Below are 22,557 nucleotides of genomic sequence, written 5' to 3'. Positions count from 1 at the left end.
CTTTATTCTGTACCCACTCTTTTTATGAGATGCAGGCAGAGAAGGAACCCAGTAGAAATCATTTGAAACAGACTTATCTTTAATTTGTATGGGTTTCCAGAACAAATTGTTCATTTTAACATGGTAAATAAAATGTCTCTCTTTGGGGTCTGAAGGTTTCACTAAAGGGTTAATTTGCTTCTTATTCATATGATCACTGCGAGTTATGTTTACAGCGGATATTGAACAAACTATGCTGAGCACCTTAATTTCTCTATATTAGATGCAGATATTTAATAAATCCTACTATGATGAACCAATTTAACAACTAAGCAGTCAAAATAACCCACAAGAGAGATGACCGTGGGAGCTGCTAGGAATGCTCCACAGCAACTAATTTCCTAATTGTTCCAACAAAATTTTTAGTTCTGACTGCCTAACTAATCTACTGACACGAAATCTCAGACAAAACTGAGCATCTCCTGTATTAACAAGTAAACACTTTATCACAGAGTCGAACAATGACAAACTGAGCAGCAGAGCGTGGCTAATGTTGGCAAAGCTAACCGGCCTTTGTATCTCCTTGCAGGTTAATGTCTATGTGCCTGTGCTGGTTATGTACTGCTCCTGTATCCCAGTTTGAACAGACACAGCCGTCATACAACTTTATCTCCATTTTCTTGATCAAAATACTGTCAAACTACACTGTGATGAAAAATGCCATATGTAGCTCTAGCGAAAAATTCAGACAGGAAGACTATAAAAGCAATCACAGCAGTTGTTTAACTCTCCTCTCCCTTGTTCAATAGCTCACCCACTTCCAGCTGCATGCTTCGGAGCAGTCATAGGTTAATCAGCGGCGGCTGTCATCCAATAGCTCAGTGGCACGCCCTCTCGTCAGCCTATCAACTTTCTTCTGTCTTTTTAAATGTGTCTCTCTCTCTCCTGCTATTTCCTTCTTGCATTGATGGTGCGCACCCTTTCACCTCCCCATCTCTACCTGGTCTCTGCAAGTCTTCAATTCCTAGAATTCATCAACCACCACCACCACCAGTGTCTGGAATCTAGGGGGATTTCTTCTGCTGCCAAATTCACACATCCTACACTCACAAAATCATCCCCATAGAGTTCTTACGCCAAAGATTTCTGTCAAGTTTCATCATTCATTAAGTTGTAATAAATAACCTTTAATCTTCAAACTGTGTCTCTCCTGACTGAACTGTGCTTGTTTATGTCCAGGTAGTAGAGCCATTAACCGTAGCTACAGCCCCGGCTAGAGGCTGCGCTAGACCAAACATATGACCGTCATTCTGCATCTACAATAATAAAAATATGAATTATTTGTTTAATCAACTAGAAATTGCCATGCCAGCTAGAAAAGGTGACGACATTTAATCATTCATTCCACTAAATGCACACGTCCCTAACAGATGCTGCACCTAACCCACTCTGACAGATGACATTTTTAATGCTAATCAGCTGTAAAAGTGCTATTCTTTTTTACTTACTGTGTCATTTTCTTAAGACAATTATTCACGTGGGATAAGATTCCTAGCTGAGCATAAACCAGATCTGTCAAACCGTGTGTCAAAGATGAACCTGTTATCTCTGAATCAAGTTTCAGGTTTTAAGAAGCTCGCTAACAAACTTGATTCTTAGAAAAAATCCTTGGTTTTCAGTCTGCAGAGAACTCAGTCTGCGGGTCTGCACACTTCTCCCCCTCATACTGCTGCTATGTACACTGCTAATGCCCTTGAATGCTAGGACTCCTCTCCTTTGATCTCAAATTCATGCAGACTCCTGCATGCAGGTTACTGAGTACCCGAGCTAACACTCTAAGCTTGAGCTGTGTGGAATCCGGATTAAGGGTATGTTCCTTCCATTTTACCTGCAGTCGTTTGGAGTGCAAGTGTCATGCTCGGCATAATGTCCTCACATTATCATCCCTTATTGTTCTCTCTGCAGAAAGTCAGATAGGGAGGACAATGAGCAGGATTAGAGGATATTCACTCCCCTCCTGATATTGAAGCGGGCAAACTTTCCTTCCTTGTGGGCATGAGAAGGGAATATGAAACACTGGAGAGAGAAAGACGAAAAGAGAGAGGACGTGGATGTCTCTGGGGGAGCTTCAACATGTTGTGTGTGTGTGCGTGTCCATCTGCTTATAAAACATGTCCTCATAAAAAACTGTCACGTCTGGAGATTTAACAACATGGTAGAGCAGAGAGGATCAGTGTGAAAACGAGTAGTTTAAACAAGGACACAAAAACAAATCAAAGCAAACTACGGCTAATGTTGACATCACACTATCTGTAAACCCTGACACCATCGCATGATCTCACCAGTTCATCCAGAATACAGTCCCTGATGTTATTTACCTGCAGTGCAATCGAACACACACACACAATCACACACACACACACACACACACACACACACACACACACACACCAAGCACCAAGGCTTCAAAATTGGAAGAAAAAATAAGTTTTCAAAGAATTTTTCGTGCCTGTCGCTATAGAAACCATTTGCTCCCTGATGGCGATAAAAGGAGCAAATTGCAGAGATGGAGGGAGGAGCCACACACACACACACACACACACACACGCACACACACACATACACACAGACACACACACACACACACACACACACACACACACACACACACACACACACGCACAACCTGCCTCGCCTGGAGAGCCCCCCTCAGTGTCCATACAATAGTATCAAGATCTGGACATTGATTTGTGAAGAAGAGTGTGTGTTTCTGTGTATATGAGGCTGTGTGTGTGTGTGTGTGTGTGTGTGTGTGTGTGTGTGTGTGTGTGTGTGTGTGTGTGTGTGTGTGGTGATACCCTGAAGGACCCTGAAGTATCCGCAGGGCTTCATACACAGCTGATCTGTCCCTATCTCCTTCCAGCCTCACACACTGCCTCTTAAACACTACAGCACTGAAGCCTGTTGATACCTACACACTGACCAGTCAGAATAACACAAGAGATGTGTGTGTGCTTGAGTCAGCTGTCACTCTCGTTCTTAGATATGCAAAAGAAAGAGCCAGTTTATCATCATTAAGCTTCCTTAATTCCTCCTCCTCAGTCATAAAAAAGACAATTCGGTTTCCATTTCTTTGTTTCAGAGATGAAAAAGCAGAATCGACTTCGACTTCAAAGCAAAGTGAGTTCATGAGAATGTAATGGAAAAACAAACAAGTCAGAAAAAGTAAAAATAAATGTTCCAAATGTTAAGAAAGTTGTAATAAATATTAAAAAAAAGGAATGTTCACTTGATCTCTTGTGAGTTTTATTAGAGAACATTTAGAGCATAATGAGCTGCACAGTTGCTCTTATAAGAGCGTGACCTCACATTGTATCGGCTTAGAATAGAAGAATTTATAAATACTACTGTTCAGAGAAAATCTGAGATGTGTCCTAATCAAATAGAGCCCACAGTCAGAACCAACAAAACCAGCACTGTGTTTCCCACAGAGGGACGCTGGTCCTGTAGCGTGTGGTGGAGGTTAAGTTATGTCATCCGTCTAGCTTTTCAAATAGGGTAGGTTAGTCCACTACTACTTTTTTTTAGTTCTGTTACACCCCCCCTCAAAACACACAAAGCACCAACAGCTCTCCTCTCTACACACAGTGGCATGTCCTGACCCACCTCCCACCATTTCTCTTTCATGTACGTATCTGATCTTTTGACAGTAATCATCAGCAGCATGTTTAGATGCCCAAATAACACAACTCGTGTCTTAAAGTATTTTATTCCATATTCGGACACCGCAGCAGGTGATTTGTGTGTGGACAAGATTTATTATGGTTTGTCAGCATTTTGCAATGATACAAAACTAAGATAGTGCGGAGCCAGACAAGCTGTATGTCAAAGGACCTGTCTCTCTGTCTCTCTCTCTCTGATTCCCCACAGAGCATGTGTCAGGCCCCGCGGGTGATCAGATGTGAGGGGCATAGAGTAACAATAGACCATCTAATCACTGATCCCAGATGGTGATCTTACATTATATCTAAAAAAAGCCCACCCAGGTGTCGTGTATGAGTGGGATACACTGCAGTGTTGGATGGGGTGACTTTCAAAATGACACCTGGCAACTCAAAGACTTGCAGAAGGAGTAAAAACTTAATAGTGGGAAAAAAAATGACACTGCGCTGCATGTAATAGGCCCCCGAAGACTATGTGACAACCATTTTAGCATTTTTCTTGTTTGTGATCATCTAAGTGGACGAGCAGATTTTCCACATGAGAAAGAGAGAGGGAGATAAATGTCCTCAGTCATATCCCTCTGTTTAATATATTAAAGCTGGGGTTGGTAGTCAGATTCAGATACACTTTTTATTATACTGGTTAAAATTATCTTTCTGTCCCGATGGCAATCAATACATAAGGTGTTCTTAAAAAAGAGCGAAAAAAAGCTGCTACCTACAGCCGGAGCAAACCTGGGAAAACACCAACCAATCCCTGCTTTTAGGGTCCAATTTATGAAACCAATCAAATCCTGTCCTGCCATTCTGCCCGCCTCCTGTGCGTACATTTCTTGTTTGTCTGTGTTTTTAAATTTCACTATGATAATGTTTTGGTGTTTTCTTACCGCTGAGTGAGACATGAGTTGACGTTGTGCAAAACACAAAGGATGTGCTGAGGACCGTTTTTGAATCAGTCACGATCATATGGTTGCGAATCAGTGGCGAGAGTGTATGAGAGCGGGGGCGTCGTTTTGGAGGACCTCCGAGGGGAGGGGAGGAGGGGTTAGACGGAGTCCTGAGGAAATGCTACATTCAAATTCATGCTAGTTTTTCGTGGCTACCAACCCTAGCTTTAACTGGAGACTGACACCTGAATGTGTCTTTGACTGTCGTAGTTACAACAGTTATTGAAAAACTCAGTCAAGAATGCTTTTAGGTTTTCAATTAAGATGTATATTTTGTCATTATATTGATAAAATATACTAGAACTCACTCTCAATGTTTCAACCTTAGATTTGAATCATTCTTATGTCTCACACTAACAGCCACATTCAGATCACCTGTTGTGATAACCAAACGGGGAATGAAACATTTCACAACACAAGTTGTGTTATTTGGGAGACTTTCTAGGATAAGCTAATGATGACTACTGTCAAAAGATCAGATACTGGTGAAGAGAAATGGAAAAAGGTGGACTAGGAGAAGTGGCTGTGTGTATGAAAAATGAGGAGAGGTGCAGGTGTGTGAAAATACTGAAATAAATTGGAGGTAAAATATTTAAAAACATACAGTTTTGAGCAAGGTCCAACACTTGCATGCATGATCATCTCGTGCTGTCTTGTTCAGCAGCAGTTCCCACCAAGATGCGTAAAGAGATACTTCAAATTGTGCAGGGAGGCAGACCTTCTTCTTTTGTATTTAATCATCTCTTGATAAACTGTATTTTAAAGCTGATGTAGCCTCGAATATGTCAGACATTTAACTGTGAACCCCTGTCTTAAAGTCTAAGTCTGGCATTTTACCCGTTTTGCTTTTTTTCATCCCCAAGTCAAGAGTGACTTTATTTGGATGAGAACTGATACACATAATTAAATCGCTGACCTTGTGACCTGTTACTATGGTACCAAAGTGTCAATCATTTGCAGCCTACCCCTAAATATGTTTAATATCTTCTTTGATAGTACTCAAAATGGGATTAACGTTTACAAAACAACCAAAACCTTATTGTGTGGTCAGACTGAGATTATAAATGTAGCAGGAAATGAATAACTGTGCTTTGAATAAAGTGAGTAGTCTTATTTTCTCATCTGTTTTTATGGAATCTCGCATGTTGTGCCCCCTGATGGACACTACAGAGAAAATCTATCAACCCCTTGTTAAATCTTCCACAGTGCAACATGAAAATGTCACCTAAAGTTAACAAAAATCATCCAAAATGTTTTGCAAAATGTCAGTCTGGACATACATTGGTGTCAAAGCCCGTCATATAATTACAACTAAGCATTTCACTCATCTGTATGACGTCTCAAATTTGACATCAGGAGACAGATTGCAGGTTGAGAAGAGAAATAGGAGAGAGGCAGATTAAAGTTAGGGGATGGAGGCTGGAGAAGTGATGCAGAGGTTAAAAAATGAGGTTAAATGGACAGAGGTGAGAGGTGAAGGAGAGAAAACATGGAAGAGAAAGAGCATGCAAAGCCTGATCAATAGTAATACTCCATTCCTGCATGGGTGGTTATCTCTTCTGTTGTTGTTTTCATTCCTCTTCTTCTTCCCTCCTCAGTTCTGATCTCTTCGTGCTCCTCTCCTTCATCTATCATCTTTTTCTCCTTCTCCACCTTCATTTTCACTGCTAGCCTTTCCTTATTTCTACTCTATGCTTTCAGCTTTGTCCTCTGCACCCTCTCATTTTCTCCACTTCAGACCTTTCTCATTTTTCTCTTTCACCTACTCTCCAGCTCCCATATTGTGAACACTCCCTGTGTGCTACAAACCCATATAACATATACTGTGCAATAAAACCATTTGACAATGGGGTAATAGTTACTGCTGACCTGATGAAAGGTATTCTGTAGCCATAGATCAGTATGACGTTGAGCACAATAGGTTGGCCTTTACGACACAGCTTGAGAGAGCAGCATGATGTACCAGACAGAAACATGAGCAGCTTCGAGTGAAGGCACAAGTCACCACAGCACAAAGCGATTGTTGTGTTTCAAGTTGTTTTGCATCTTTTATTGCCGAAAAGGTCAATAAATATGTTTCTCGGGAGTTTTCAAAGGATGTGCATGTAAAATGAGTGTATGCATGAGTGTGAGTGTGTGTGCGCGAGAGAGAGACCGAGTCATTGCTAATCCCCTGAACTCATTAGCCTAATTGGACAGTCTGCAGAGAGCTTCACATTGATCTGGGCCCGTTATGATTTTCCTCCCTATGAGCACTCATTCTTTTCTCTTCCTGTCTCTGTCTGTCCTCCCTCCTCCTTACTTCCTCAAATGTCTCTGTGAATAATCATCTTTGGCAGAGTGGACACGCTCGTCCTGTCTGGACATGGCTAACTACACCAGAGTTGTTAGTATTTTGTCTTCAGGCCTGCAAAACAACATTGTATCTTCCACTTCAAACTGCAGCTCAGTGGCAAAAACAACCATTACTGCTGGCAATGACATGAGGTTTCCATCCTGGTGATTAAGTTGAATGATAATGTATCAGATAAAAGAAAAACTGAAGAAGAAATGATGTGTTTTGACAAAAAAAGGTTTAACTATATGAGAGAAAATGCTTTTTAACTTGTGTAAAGACCCATTCCAGAGTCATTTGACAGTTGCATTGTATTCTGTTTATTTCTGAGCCTCTCATTGATCAACAACGCATTTCACCACTGACAGTTTGAAAACAAAACCTATATTTTATGTGCAAAGTTTATTTTGGGCCATTTTTGCCTTTTTTAGATAAGACAGCTGAAGAGAGACAGGAAATATTCGGAGTAGAGAGTGGGTGTTTCTGAATGCAGATAGGGTTGAGGTCAGGAGTAGAACCAGTGATCGCTTCCACAAGGGCGATAACCTCTGTACACGAGACACAAGATTTAACAGAGCCAACCTCCGCCACAGTATATCAACATGTACATTTACACAGGCACACTAATATGACCTGATGACACCCTGGGGTCTACGCCTAAGTTATGAGCTGTATCAGAGTGTTTGCTGGGGCTAGATGGTTATCAAATTGTTTCTGTATTTGTTGTGATCTGCCCCTGTCATCAGATGTATCACTCATTCACACCCAGACGTTGTTGCCTGGTTGGAGCAATCCATTAAAAAACTCTTGGGCTGGTTGAGCAGTCAACAGAACCATACTTCCTGTCTTCTAAAGACATGGCCAGGCCTAGATCATCAAGAGGCAGGTATGACCAGCCGAAGACTGTATAAAATATAGACTTAATCTCAGTAAGTCAACAACTGGATCTTGGGGAGGCGTCATGAAGAAAAAGATGGCATTTTTCATATTGGAAGTGCTAACCCCAACTACTTCTGGCTGATCTAGAAACTGGTAAAGAGGTAGAGCAGAGTCCAAAGCCTCGCCTCCAAAAGCCATACCCTTAATCATGCCAAATGTTGCTAAAGTCTTTTCTTGACTACCATTTACTACTACTAAAAAAAGAACTCCCTGCACCCATGTTGACATGGGCTCTTCTTGGGTTTCATTGGCTTTTGTAACCAGCCTCAAGTGGACACTGAGGAACTGCAGTCTTGTGCACTTCCACCATGTCTTCCCCTTTCAACAATGAAGGTTGCAACTTGCCAATTTCCAATGGCTGACAGGGAATACAGTGCTTTCACCAGTGATCTGACACCAGGGTTAGCAACTGGGTGCCATGACCAAACCCAGCAAAAACTATAACTAGCGTAATAAAGGCAAAATGCCTGGCTCTATGCTTAGTAACCAACTTTGAGGGGGGAATACTTGAGTTAGAGAGGTTAGAGAAAAAATGCACAGTAATGACATAAGTGTGCTTGACCGTGACTTCAGGAAGTGAATCAGATTTTGTTTCTCTACTCTCTTCCTGTGCAGATTTTGTTAGAATAATACTTCCCTAACCTGTGAGTCATGACTTGATAACACTCTCTGTTATCGATATGCTGGATCAAATTCATGTATTATTTCATGTAAAATCAAATCTGTGTTTTATCATTGTTTGACCATGATCTAAATATTGGCACTGAAAGCTACACATAACACTGTTCCCCCGGTGTCCACAGATAAATGGTCATTACTGTCTGTGAGTTATATTGAACCCAGAGGGAGAAACACAGAGCTGTATTAATCCTTCTCTGCGTCTCTGAGACTGTTCACTGTGAGAGGGAAAGAGAGAGAGAGAAATAAAAAGACTGTTAATTAATTATTCCAACTATTCATCTACACCGCCTCCCCCCTCTCTCTCCCCCCTCTCTCCCACTCTCAGCAGGAGTCACTTGATAATGAGGTGTGGTGTTGTCAGGATCACAGCCCATGCTCATCCATCCAACATGCTTAGTAAGGGGCATGGAACACATCATTGTGTGCTGAAAACACACACGTACATACCCACACACAAGGTCATGAAGAGAGAAATGTCAGGATTTTCACCAGCGCCTATAAGCTGTAACACACACGTTAACATTTTACTCACAGACTGAGAAATAAATGTGTAGCTTAGAGAAAAGGACACACTCTGTGCAGATAGTGCGTGAATACTCGACACAGATACAGAGAAGAGAGAAGCCTTGTCAGGGTTACTGTTGGCCTTTACTTGTGAGATAAGACAATGACATTATCACTGTCATATTCTGAATGTGAATGCATGCTGTATGCACTACATATAAAGTAAGGCTGATCTCTAAAAGTCAATTATTCAATCCTGGTGAAGAAGACCCTGAGGTGCCTAGCATTTTGTAAGCTGAATAATTGAACTTTTGTCTTCAGCTGGTTCATCAGACATAGAGTGCTGCACGAGCAACAGCACAGCAGGCTCTAAAAAAACAATGAACTCAACAATGAACAATGAACCTAGTCTCAAAATGAACTTCCAGTATTAGTGTTCACAAGTTTTTCATAGGACGGTCAATCATCTATAGACATCACAACGTTTAGAGGGGCTACCAGCTCTTCGTAAATGCTCAGCTTGTTTAGAAACAAACATTATTTTGGAAAGTTCAAAATCCAGTCAGTGATTTCTTCAAGATCATTGGCCAATCACTCTAGACAGTTCAGCCCACATCAGCTTCATTACAATTCATTCATTTAAAACCTGAACAGAAATTCACAGCGCAAAAAGTTGAAGAGGATGGAACAAAACAGTTAGACAAGAGTCCTGCGTCCAGGTGTTTCAGTCAGTCGTCAGCCAGTCTTTTTCTGAGAAGCTGCTCTATTTATACAGTTCAAGTTCAACTCCACAGACCTTTGTTTCCTGAGGACAACAAGCAACCAGAATAACAAGTACAATCTGAAAATGGACCAACAAAAATCCTTACATCTCCTCTGGGACAGGTGTACCTCTCAGCTGTAGTGAGCCACCTTCTTTACCCTTGGCATCTCCCATTTCAAGAAACTATCCCCAGAACAAATGTATCCAGAGATAAAACACAGTAAAAAAAAACTAAACAGCAGTTTAACTCCAAATTTGGTTTCTCAGACACTCCTCATCAAGGAGCCACTAGCTGAACTACAAACTGTGCTAACTTTTGCTCAACTTGTTTCTCTGCTTCCAGGTGTCAACGACTGAGGGCCTTTATCTTGTTAAAAATACAGTTAAAAACAGCGGTGGCTTGGCTTGAATTATTCAGAAAGTAGTCAGATGGAAATGACTAATGCCTGGCCCACGACCAGTGCTTATGGAGGGGTAATTAATGTTCATTGCACAGGTAAAATATGAGACTCACATGAAGGAGCATGGATAAGTTTGACATGGTAGTGCACTGAAAAATGGAGCATAAAAAAAAGTGTGTGTGTGTGTGTAAGTTTGTAGTGTCTTCTTCTGCTTTGCTGTTCTGTTCTCTTCATCCTTTACACCATTCATCCTTCTCTCCAACTTTATTCACCATCTCGGTCCAGTATTTCCATCATACATCATCTCACATCACCTCTCTCCCTCTTTTCCAGCAGTAACTCTATTCCAGCCCTTTCCCCATCGTTCAGCATATCATAATCTCCCCTTTCCTCTGCGCTCTCTCCCCCTTTCAGGAGGGTGAAGGGTAAGTGAAGATCGTTGGGCCCCAGTGGAGAGGCCCAGACATCGTGGGTGTGTATTAGTGCGTGTGTTTGTGTGAGCCACATCATTGCTCATCTCTGGCAGCCTCGCTGGCATTCCCCCGAGCTACAAGCTACAGAATAAATACACTTTAAATCACCACACACACACACACACAAACACACACACGCACACACACACACACGCACACACACACACACACACACACACACACACACACACACACACACACACACACACACACACACACACACACACACACACACACACACACACACACACACACACACACACACACACACACAAGCAGCCTGCTCCCTGGCAGCACTTTGCTGCTGTTAAATGAGGGGTCTGGGGAGTCTTGCCGGCAGAGCCTTTGGCCACTCTCGCTTCCTTCCTCTCGCTCCTCTTAGATGGAAAGACGGCACAATGGGATGTTAAATGTTAAATAAATGCTTCTTTGCACCAAACAAACTAAACCACGAGCAGAAAAGCCGCTGTCAGACAATCAGACTCTTAAGAAACAGATTTATAGGCCAAGTGTGACACATATCAAGACAATATGCTACTGGATCTAAATGGATCAACCAGGTGAAAACCTCCTTTGAAATCATGTACACGAGTTCATCTTTAAAGTTAGCAGAGAGATGGAAGACTTGTTTCAAAGTTCAGATAAGGAGTGACTCAGATTTATAGTAAACTGGTGTGTTTCTCTAACCCCACCAGTCTTCTCAATGCTGCTTCTTTTACCACTTAGTATGCCTGGAAGGTGTTTCCGATTGTTGTACCAAACATTTGGCACTTATTTACCTTCCCTAGTTGCACATCAACTTTGAATTAGATTCTCCCCTCCAAGTATGACTCAGCAAACCAGTCAACTTGCAATTTATATCAATTAAAAAAAGCTGTGGCTGGGTTGAGGGATACATTTTTTTTACTGAAAATATTTGAAATGAAGTATTTTCCTTGTAAAACAAGAAAAACCCAACTGAATTAGTGTGCCTAGGAGAGGCTTCACAGCTTACATTCTGGCTAGGTTCGCTCTGTATGTTTCTATGCAGATGATGTAATGGTTCTTAAACCATTTTCTCAACAATGGAACAAACAGGTTCATGAGGGAAAGTTGTGGAAGTAAAATCAGGCAAAACCTGATTTGCCTTATGAAGATCTTAGTAACGTTTGGATCTTCTCTGTCCTCTCCTTTCCTCCTGTCCCATGAAGTAGATGTGTAGTTCTGTACTTTGAACAAATAATTTCTTGTAATTTTCTTGAGATTTACAGTTATTTTTCTCATCATCTCAAGATGACAGAGTTTTTTTTTCTCATGATAACGAATCATTTTCTGGTGATGTTGGAAACGAAACAAAAGGCTGGTCATTGCGATGATGGGTCAGATCAGGACGTTCCATGCTGCCAATGCCCACACTGGTGACTTAATTGAAGCCTATCTGTATTTGTTTTGTGATCATGCAACTCATCGGAGACGAGTTATGATCATCTGATTTTACAATGGCACACTCAATATTGAGGGAAAAAAGGTTATCTGAAGATAAAGAGAAAAAAAAGAGCTGAGATCTCAAGAAAACAACCAGAATTTACCAGTTATACCATAGGGGTGCATGTCCAATTTTTAGATTATGCTGAGGTTAGGACTGAGAGTGCTGAGCCAGACCTAGTAATAATATTAATCATATGACACACGCACAGAGTTAGCAGAGTCCAGCAATCAAAGAAATGATGTCTCTTTAATCACACTCATATAGGAGGATCCTCAACACCGGCCAATACTTTAGTTTAGGTTTTGTGGTTGACAGGGAGAAAGAAAAAGTTATATATCTCTAATGTTCTCTTATTCCCTACATGAACTGCATCCTTTTATAACTATCAGGCCTTTTTCCTGTTCGATTTGGAAATGAAAAGCTTTCTCACTTCAGTATGATTTTCCATCTGCCTCCACCTCCAGTGGGACTCTACACCGCTCTCCATCTTCTCTGCCGTGGTGGGTGCAGTTGGTAATAGCCCCCGCCTCCCCCTCTCCACTGTTCCTCTCTGTGCCTATTTAACAGAGTATTTCAGACCAGTGGGGTGTGTGCTGAGGGAACAGGACTGTTGGTTTGGTTTGATATAAATGGCCGGTGTTCATATTTTCTCCACACCTTTTTTGGACACTGTACCACTGATTGAAAAGTCTGCAGCCATATGAGGATAAATTTGAGCAATATTCTGCAGTAGGACTTCACAGCAGTTCTGATAGAGGTTAAATAATAATGACGCTGGTGGGAGATCTGTCTCACTCACTCCATAAATAATACCGGTATGTATAGACTCAAACTGATTCAACAACATAAATAAAACAATGTTATCTGACAGAGTGGCACTGTGCTGCTGCACACACACACGCACACACGCACACACACACACACACACACACACACACACACACACACACACACACACACACACACACACACACACACACACACACACACACACACACACACACACACACTATATATATCCCTGACCCAGGGCTGTCAGTGCATCTTGTCCTCATGCAGTTCTGTGTCCTTCCCACAGTGTAACATCAACTAGGTTAACTGCAGCTAATACGACACAGCACTGCTGTCCCCAATGTCTCGTCTTGTCTTTCTATGTATCTATCCATCTTGAATCATTCCATCATATTAAAGTAAGAGACCATGCATAACTAGCAGGTTGTTGTAGTGGACTTGCGCTCACATTTTGAGTGCGTCCATAGTAAAGGCTGACTCTATGGCCTTCTTCAAAGGAGCAAACTCAGCTGTTATTACTCACATTAATCTGAACTTTTCCTCCGGTGGTGACATAAAACAAGGTTAACAGGACCGCATGGAACAGCACAACACCTGCAACTTCTTCTTTCCCATTAATCAGTGCTTAAACACCACCATGTCCCACGCCATGTTAGGTTAAGTTTTTATTTCATGCCCCTTCAGATTTGTAGATGTCTATGTTGTTAGTCTTCAGTTTTTGTGACTTTAACCTCTCCTGTCTTTTCTTTTCAATGTTCAATTCAATTCAATTCAAATTTGCTTTGTCTTTACTTTTTTTTTTCGTCTTTGTCTTTTCTTTTCTCTGCTTTCACCTCAAATCTTGGTTTCTCCGCGGTAAACAAACACAGCTCAAATTAACAGGACTTCTTTCGGCAGATTGATGTGATTACAGTCAGTCTGTTTCAGTCTGTGGTTACAGTTGAATCCATGGCAACAACAGTATGTCAAGTAATAAAAGCCTGTTGTGAGTTTTGACCAATTAGGAACAAGTATTCACAATGCCTTGTAATAAATAGAATAGTAGAAGTGTAGAGTACAGTGTAGGGTTGAGATGTTCAGCAGCTCCAACTCTGCAGCTCTTTCTAATCTTGTGGAAACCCAGTGATCCTACAAGTTGCAGCCCTCTTTGACAATACAGTGAAAAAAAGTAAAGAAAGTCACAATCTATGTTAATCCATACAGGCACAGCTAAACAGATATTGCCAGGATTTGGTTAAAATTACAGAAGGAGAAGCCCTTTGAGATTAAATGATGATGACCTGTTTGAGATTGTAAATTCATGAAAACCTTCAAAACTGTAAGAGTAAAAATAAATTACCTGCAGAGCTAAACCATCTTCATCAGCATGATCACATGGTTCCTGCTCCACTTTAAGTCAGATTCAATTATGTTTAAGACCCTTAGAAGACCTTTATGGCTTCCAAAACACTGCAGCAATTCCTTTATGTGAGGACTCGCTCACTTTGCCTTTTTGAATATGTTGTGCATCAAGGCTTTAATTATCAACAACCTGCCGTTGGGCTCAGCCACACTCTGCTATGATCCTCTTGTAATAGCTAAACAATTGGGCATTCATTGACAGAATTCCCAATATGGCGATCACAATTATTGGGCTTTGTTTGGTATCTGTGTAACTCTCAAACACATGCGGGGTCCAGGCGTAATGCTGTTCTGAATAAGACCATGGATTGGCTGACTGGCATCAGGTGGGATGATTTAAAACACAGTCATCAGTCTAAGAGTTTTCTGGGCCGCTAAACTCGCTACCATAGAGACAAGAAAAGCTGAGCTGTTTAGAATATATGATTTCTTCAGTAGTTGGTGATGCCTGGCCTTGATAGGACGGGATCTAGGTCCTGATCACAGTCTGCCAGTTAGAGACCTTGTTACTGTACGGTCAAACAACTTGACTGTTTTTCCTTGGTTTATTCATATGCTTTGTTCCTGCATGACAATTTCCCTTCAGCCTTAAACGCAGCATCTGAAAATGTAATACCTTCAGCAAACTTACAGTAAATTAAGACAAGTTATGATCCTTTGCTTTCTTGAATTAAATTTAAGACCCTCTAAGAGCTGTGGGAAACCTGGTATGACATACAGTATGACTGTTGATGAGGCAAAACAAATATCATTTTTTTTCATCTTGAATCGATATAAATATTTGATAAGATAAAGAAAGACTGTGCTTTTATTTTCTAGTCTTGCTGCCTTTCACTTTCAAGGGAAGCCTATAGAAACTAGAGAGTCCTTTGTTCCAACTCGTGCTGATTCATTAAGACTACAGAAGTATTTCTTGATTGAAGTAAGGGGTCCTACAGTGTTTGCATTTCAGTTAAAAAAACAGTGTCTGGCCTGGGGTGTCGTTGGCCTAGTGGTCTGAGCGCACGGCCCATATATAGAGGCTATAGCCCTCGTCGCAGAGATCACGTTTTATTCCAGCCTCAACCATTTACTGCATGTCCTTCCCCACCCTCTACTCCCCACATTTCCTGTATCTCTTGAGCCGTCCTATCATATAACATTAAAAAAAATTAAAAACAGCGTCTAGCCGAGGCTCTTCTGCCACATTAAATGTCAGGTGAGCTGCAACTGAACGTCCATTTAACTGTGTTACATCTCATGTCAAGAGTTTCATCATCTTTACTGAATAACAAGAGTTTAATCTCACCCCCTCTCTGTGCTCAATTCCTCACTTTTGTTTTAATTTTAACAGGAAGATGTCCACTTTAGTTTTGGCAGCATAAAAATGTGCAGAAATATGAGGTAGGTGTGTACTCTGTGTTGCTCCAGTGGAGGCAAAAAGTCAGCAGACTCACCAACACACTTTTTGATCCGTCCATATGAGGGCAGTTGTCCAAAGTTTATCACCAATTGTGTATTGAATTATTTTACAATCGCCATTGAGATAGTTTTGTTACCAAGTCCAATCATCAGCCCTTACGAACTTTGTTAAACTAAACCTTAAACACAGCCATAAGTCTTGAGTGTTGATTCTGACTTTTCTTCTCACTTTCTTCTCTCGAAAGAGGAAGAACTGAGGAAGCTACAGTTTGTGGAGTGTTGCTGCTCTGGAAGAAACTTCAGAGATAGAAAGGCCTCCAGTGTTTTGTAAGCGTTCACAGTATTTTTCTGGGATAGCCTCACAGAAGACAAGTGTAATTTACAGACACTGCTGTAACTCCAGGCTTAATAATACTGCTAGAAAAAGGAATTTTGAAACTTAATCCTGTAATGATTTGTAATAACATATAGATACTTTAGAGCATTTCACAAACTACCAAGTGAGTAATTCAGCATCTAATAAATGCTGTAATGTCTTTAAAATGTAGACTGTTAATGTAAATGAAGCACACACTTAAGACACATTATAGAGCGAGCATTACAGCCTTATCAAACTGATTTATTCTCCCTTCACTTGCGGCAGTGTTTGGGAGAACCTTCCTTTTGTATTTTTTGCTGCCCTGTCTGGCGCAGCTTTTGTCTTTAAGGCTGCGGGGCGATTTTCTTGTTTATAAAAAAAGAGGAATGAAAAGAAAGATATAAAATCAATAGTTCTAACTTCTTTTCTGCAGGTTTTTTTAACCACCAAAACAAACCCAGTAGTGTTCAGCCTGAATAAGGACAGCTGTCATTGTTAGGAGGTTATGCTATTAATAAAACCTGATGTGCACATAAAAAAAAAAGATCTGCCAATGACATTTCTCAAAAACAGTGAGCTCTTCTCTGTGACTGAAGTGGGCAGTTCAGCAACAGAAGAGAGAGCTTTCTTGGAAAGAAATTAAGAGTACTTGCCAGAGGCGTTTTTCAGGTAGCCGTTGGTGTCCACGGTGGTGTACATGACATAGGGGCCCGGCTGGTTCACACCGAAAGGCTGCAGAAACAAAGATGACAAATTTGACATGTCACAAGTTTCTATTCACATCATCTGCCTGTCAGAGAGGGCGAAAGAGGACAGTGAGGAAAAAACAAGCAAGGGAGGGGAGAGAGAGAGAGAGAGACAGGAGAGAGAGTGGGAAGACAGACAGACGGACAGACAGACCACGCTGTCACCACGATGACCTTCAGCAGTTTTTGGTTTTTATTTTCGCTAGGTGACATGACAGGCGTCTGACCTAGCTGGCTTGAACCTGACTGAGTATAAATGAGTGTGACGTTGCGTGTTTGCGTCCCTGAGTGGGCGGATGCACAGGGAGCTGTCTTATCTCTTCATTACGAGAGGATGACAACTAATGAAGAGATCTGTCAAGCCGTCCTTCGCTTCGCATCAGCTAATCAAGAGCCTGTTACACACACACATGCAAACATACACCACTGCAGGAGAGACTCGGTCCTTTGTGCTGTGACACTCAGCAGTCGGGTGAGAGAGGAATAGAAATGAGGTCAAAAAAAGGAAAAAGAGAGGGAGAGGGAGTGGAAGATTAGAAAGCCACAGAGCTGCAGATTAGAGGGCTCAAAGAAACACAGAGGAAGAGAGGTGTGACTAAGAAGAAGAGGAGTGGGAGAGTGAAATGAAAAGATAGAGAGGGTGATGGATGGGAGAGGAGAGGAGCAGAAACAGCCGCAAGCTCCACTCGTCTACTGCATTCATCATGCCTTTCAGTTAGACAACGAGCAGACAGACAGAAAGCAAAACAACTCTAATACAGCAGCCTCTTGTTGATGTCAAAGCTAATGTGTTTCGCAAAGGGCTTTCCACTGGTGAAAGGTTGTATGATGAAGTGATACATGGCCGCTGTATTTCTGTCACATTTCTCTGTCCGCCTACACGCAATCATCAGACGTGAGCTCTCTGGGAGAAATAAAAGGTGCTTAAAGCTAACTGCTCCATAAACTGGTGGCTACATTAAATTGAGAAGTGGATTGAAGTTTGAGAGAAACACATCAAACAAATGACATCGAATGAAGCCGATTTCCTGCTGTGGGTACAAACTGTGAGTTGATCTACAAAATATCACTCATAGGTTTGTGCACTTCTGATTTTAAGCATCCAGGCTGTCGCCATCTTTGTTTTTGTAGAGACCACAGACAAGGCGAACACTCACTGCTATGGCTCTACCAAGCGGCAACCTCCAGCCGAGGGAATTGAAGCCAATGTGGAAGTGTTAAAAATGTAAGTTCCCCGAGTGACTGCATGAGGCTGACTCTGGAAGTACGGGAAACCACATACACACCAATTCAACAAAGCAGATCTTAACAGCAGAAATAAACATGTTTACAGCCTGGTACAAAAAAAGAAGTTCAGTCTGGATAGCTCATTTCTCAATTGACACGCTGTGAGGGGTGTGTGAATTTTTCATAATGCGGCAGATTCGAAGATATTAAGATTACGACTTTTCCATTATGAGAGGCACAGCTGACTTGATCAACAGGCAGGAACACTGTAGCTGTTGGCGAGGAGGCTTGAAGTCTGCCTCTTTACCTCACACTAGCTCCACAGCAGTTAGGTCGAGTTCAGCATATCCAATACGGCTCCTGCCAATGATTGGCTTCAAAACAGCGCTTCAGAAACAGATGGGTGACGAATACTACATACATTTATTATACAGTTTATAGGCTCTACCCCAATACACCAAATTCACATGGCGGCCACGTTACTGAAATGTCACGCTCAGGACAGGAAGCTTAAATATTATTATGTATTACTGCTTTGTTCAAGGTTGAAAATCATATTGACATCACAAATCTGACAAATGTCTTTATTTCACAGCTGCCTGGCTGTTAAGAAAACACAAAGTCAAGGGACAGTGAAAATCCAGAGATGCATAGTACAACATTTCATGTTAAAAATCAATATGCATAATCCTTCTTCCAAAAAAACGTATGACAGTAATATTCAATTCTGACAATAAAACAGCTCATTTGATGATTCAATCCAAACACAGTTCTTGCTAACAACAATGCTTTCTTTTAAATCATATTCAAACAGACTTCATCCAACACTGCTCCAACTTCCCACCCTGAGTGTGGCTTACTGGAAAACGACCAATGTGTGAATATGGTCTGTTAAGATGTCATTCTGGACTGACATGTCAATCCAAGGCAACCAGACATAATCTGATCTATGTGCAGTGTACTGGGGACCATCATGTATAATAAACATCATGCTGTATTGATGTTAGCATAAGTTAATTAGTAGAATGTTTGCAGAGGTGATAAATCAAATCAGATCAAAAGTTGACGGAATGCAGGTTTCACTTCTGCATCAGCTTAACTTTTGAAACTTTGAGGTTTTCTCATGTTCTTGTATAAAGTCAACCTAACTTTTGTCGAGCTAGTGTAAGGTAAAGAGGAGGGGTTTGAACCTCCTTGCCAACAGCTACAGGGTCTGTCAATCAAGTCAGCTATGCCCTCATTTAGGCAAGACTCGTAATCTTAACATCTTCAAAAATGACAGGTTATAAAAAATTCACCAGATACAGTTTGTGCCGATAGAGAAATGAGCTGCTCAGACCTAAATACTTCTTTGAACCAGGCTGTAAACATGTTTATTTCTGCTGCAAAGATTGTCTTTTTTGAATGGGTGTGTATGTGGTTTCCTGTGTTTTCTGCAGCCAGCCTCAAGCGGATGCTCAATGAGCTAGAGTTTTTAGCACTTCTGCATGGGCTTCATATTTTAATACCAGAGGTTGCCGCTTGGTCTGAATACAGTACAGTCCCTCCAGGATTTCGCGGGATTTCTTTCTAGCTTTTTGAAAAAATTGCGGTGAAAGTTGCGATTTTTTTTTTTGCTTTTTTCCCCCAATAACATCTCAGGGGCAAGTAAATATGCTACATTACAGTAGTTTTTAGAAAACATTCTTGATGTGACCACTGTGACTGTATTTTGATTCACTTGATTCACAGAAAAACGCCATGAACGGTCTGTATTGCACATTTACGACGGTCCCTAAATGCACCTCGCAGCGACAGAGGCACAGTCAGTCAGTTCACGGCGCTCTGAAATTAATCTGCATCTTTGATGACGAGGAGTTGAGCAAAACTCACTAAAGGTGTCTGATGTATCACCAAACTGGAATAAATCAAGCTGTAGACGGGAGGTTTTTACGGTAATTGCGGCAAAAACCTCAAATAGTAAACAGACGTCCCCCGTTGTGTCTTTGTCACTAACGCACACCGGGGGTAAAAATAATCAATGAAGATGAGACAGATGCATGGAGGTGAGGAGAGCTGGTTCATAACGCACACCTGCTGCAGGTAGGTGACCAAGCAAACACTGAGCCCTTCAGATAATAACTCTAGTATCTGTAAATAACAACGTTGTCATCGTCACTTGTCCTGCCTGCTGTCCTCGCTCTTCACCCGTTCTCCGTGCGTGTTTAGCTGTTGAAAAGTGTTGATCAAGTGAGGACTTGCGTTTATGTTACAAGGAAGTCAGTTGATGATGAAACCGATGATGTACAGGGGCTGAGATTAAGGTAATTGGTCAAATTTGCGGGAAAGTTGCGGTGATTGTATAAAATTGCAAGGCCGCGAAAAAATCGCGCTGATTGGTTGAATTTGCGTTGATAGTTGCGATCGCGAAATCACAACTTCCTGGAGGGACTGACAGTAGTAATCTGTAATGTTACAAGTAGCTGTGAACATTAGACAGTGTGATAGTGGAAAATGTTATGGTGCTTAGCTAACTGTGGTAAACTGTAAAAAAACAGTATCTTAGCCCACAATAGCAGTGTGAGAATAATTACATCCACTGATTCATCTCAATGAGGTGTTTGTGTTGGAAAAGCAAAGACAAACCAAAAAATTACAAAGAAAATGTATTTGTGTTGTCAAATCAATTACATGGAACGTACAATCCAAAAATATTGTTGTTACAGGGGTTAAAAATGTTTCTGATATATTCAGGTAGAGTTGAAATGAATGATAAATCCATGTCGTCTGTGTGTTAGGAAACAATAAAACATAATGCAGTGACATGCTTTGGCCTCGACAAGCTTTCATTGGGGATCAGTCCAATGACCATTGAAAATGTCCATCCTTGACTTGTCATGGGAACTGGAAGTGACTCGTCCTCATTAGTGTTTTGTTTGTTGAGGAGCTCTGTAGAAACAGTCGGTACTACAGAGTCATTTTAACAATGTTCTGATTGGATGTGGAGTATGTCTTCAGAATCAATAAAAGGTCATCTCTATGTGTTACTTTACCCCCTGATGGATTTTTACTCATCCTTCTGCTAATTTTGGCTTCAGCATCTTTTAAATATGTGTTGATGCCACTCTCTTCACAAAGCTTTACAAAAGAAACCAGGGACACACATGGAGCCCGTTTCAAAAGGCCCATCACTACCTTTCAGAGGCTTGTACAGATCAAACTGACGAGCAAGGTCTCATCTTGTCTAACAGACTCAGACATGAAGCCTTGGATTCCTCAAAAACTCCCATAATATGAACAAAAGGTAAACTATAAATGAATACCCAAGTCTCCAACACGACCCTGAACAGCAACAAGAAACAAACTCAAAGCACTCCCTGGAGGACGGCGGCTTAAAACAAGCACACCTGGCATTTATTTGCCCTTGAAAACTAAAAGGCTTGCACTATGTATTTTTTGGGAAAATTCCCACCAACACACCCACAACACAGCCAGACTTGATGTCTTTGACTTCTATGATCTCTTACTAGTTTTCAATCAGTAATAAAACAGGCAGATGGGAAGCTGAGGGCGGCTATCTGGTGGAAATCAACAGCTATTAACATTATATCTAAGAATAAATTTGTGCTTTTCATTTTTGGTAATTTTTTAGGCTGTAATAAAGTAAGGTATTTTACATAAAATAAGAAGCTTATGCTGCCCTGGAGCTCTGAAACACATCACCCATTCAAATCCCCTTCTCTAATTTCCTGACTATAAACTTGATCCCCCCACACACATGAAGCTGAACCAGTGCAGGGTTTATATCTGTCTTTCTCTCTCCTTCTGCAGAAAAAAGTGCTGAGCACAGAGTCTGGGGGAAGATAAAGAGGCATGCATGGAAAAAATAAGAATGGATAGAGACAGTACACCCATCCCCGGTCATTGGCAGACAGGAAGGATACACGGTACTCGTGTTAGGCTGTCATTTGAAAAATGCATGGAAAGATTTCTTACCTTGACATCTTCAGGACAGTCATTGGAGCAGAGGCCGCTGAGCACTGAGGAAAAACACAGATGCCACAGTTAGACACGCTGCTCAGCATGTGTAACATGTCCAACATAATAACATGATCTTCTGTGGAACAAGTGTCATCGGAGACGCTGCTGTTGCTGTGCCCTGAGGGCCTCAGTATAAACATGTTGCAGACATCAAGCGCTTCAGACTCTCGTGGTGAAATCAACTTTTCCAAAGCAATGACTCTGGCTCCAGTGTGATTGACAGCCAAATAAATAAATCTTCTTATTATCCGTACTGAGGCTTACCTCGCATTCAAATTATATTTTATACAATTTAATCGTCTTTTCTGTGTGCTAGGTGAGTGTGGACAAGACAGACAAACAAAGACAGGAAGGAGGGAGGGTGATGAATAAATTGCCAGCAATGAGAAACATAAAAAGT

General features: G+C 41.3%; 1 protein-coding gene across 1 annotated transcript in view; it reads right to left on the bottom strand.

Annotated features, from left to right (window-relative positions):
- The window catches only part of itfg1 (integrin alpha FG-GAP repeat containing 1), a 221,775-nt gene that overhangs the window by 36,518 nt on the left and 162,700 nt on the right, over nucleotides 1-22,557 (bottom strand). Inside the window, exons 13-14 of the mRNA XM_034680660.1 lie at nucleotides 22,113-22,156; nucleotides 16,818-16,896 (exon numbers count right to left, since the gene is read on the bottom strand). Coding sequence (XP_034536551.1) covers nucleotides 16,818-16,896; nucleotides 22,113-22,156 — 123 coding nt within the window. The remainder of the gene's footprint in view (nucleotides 1-16,817; nucleotides 16,897-22,112; nucleotides 22,157-22,557) is intronic.

Source organism: Notolabrus celidotus, chromosome 3 (assembly GCF_009762535.1).
Source record: "Notolabrus celidotus isolate fNotCel1 chromosome 3, fNotCel1.pri, whole genome shotgun sequence".
In the NCBI taxonomy this organism is placed as follows: domain Eukaryota; kingdom Metazoa; phylum Chordata; class Actinopteri; order Labriformes; family Labridae; genus Notolabrus; species Notolabrus celidotus.
The sequence above is the reverse complement of the archived record's forward strand: the minus strand, read 5'-3'. Positions and strand labels throughout refer to the sequence as shown.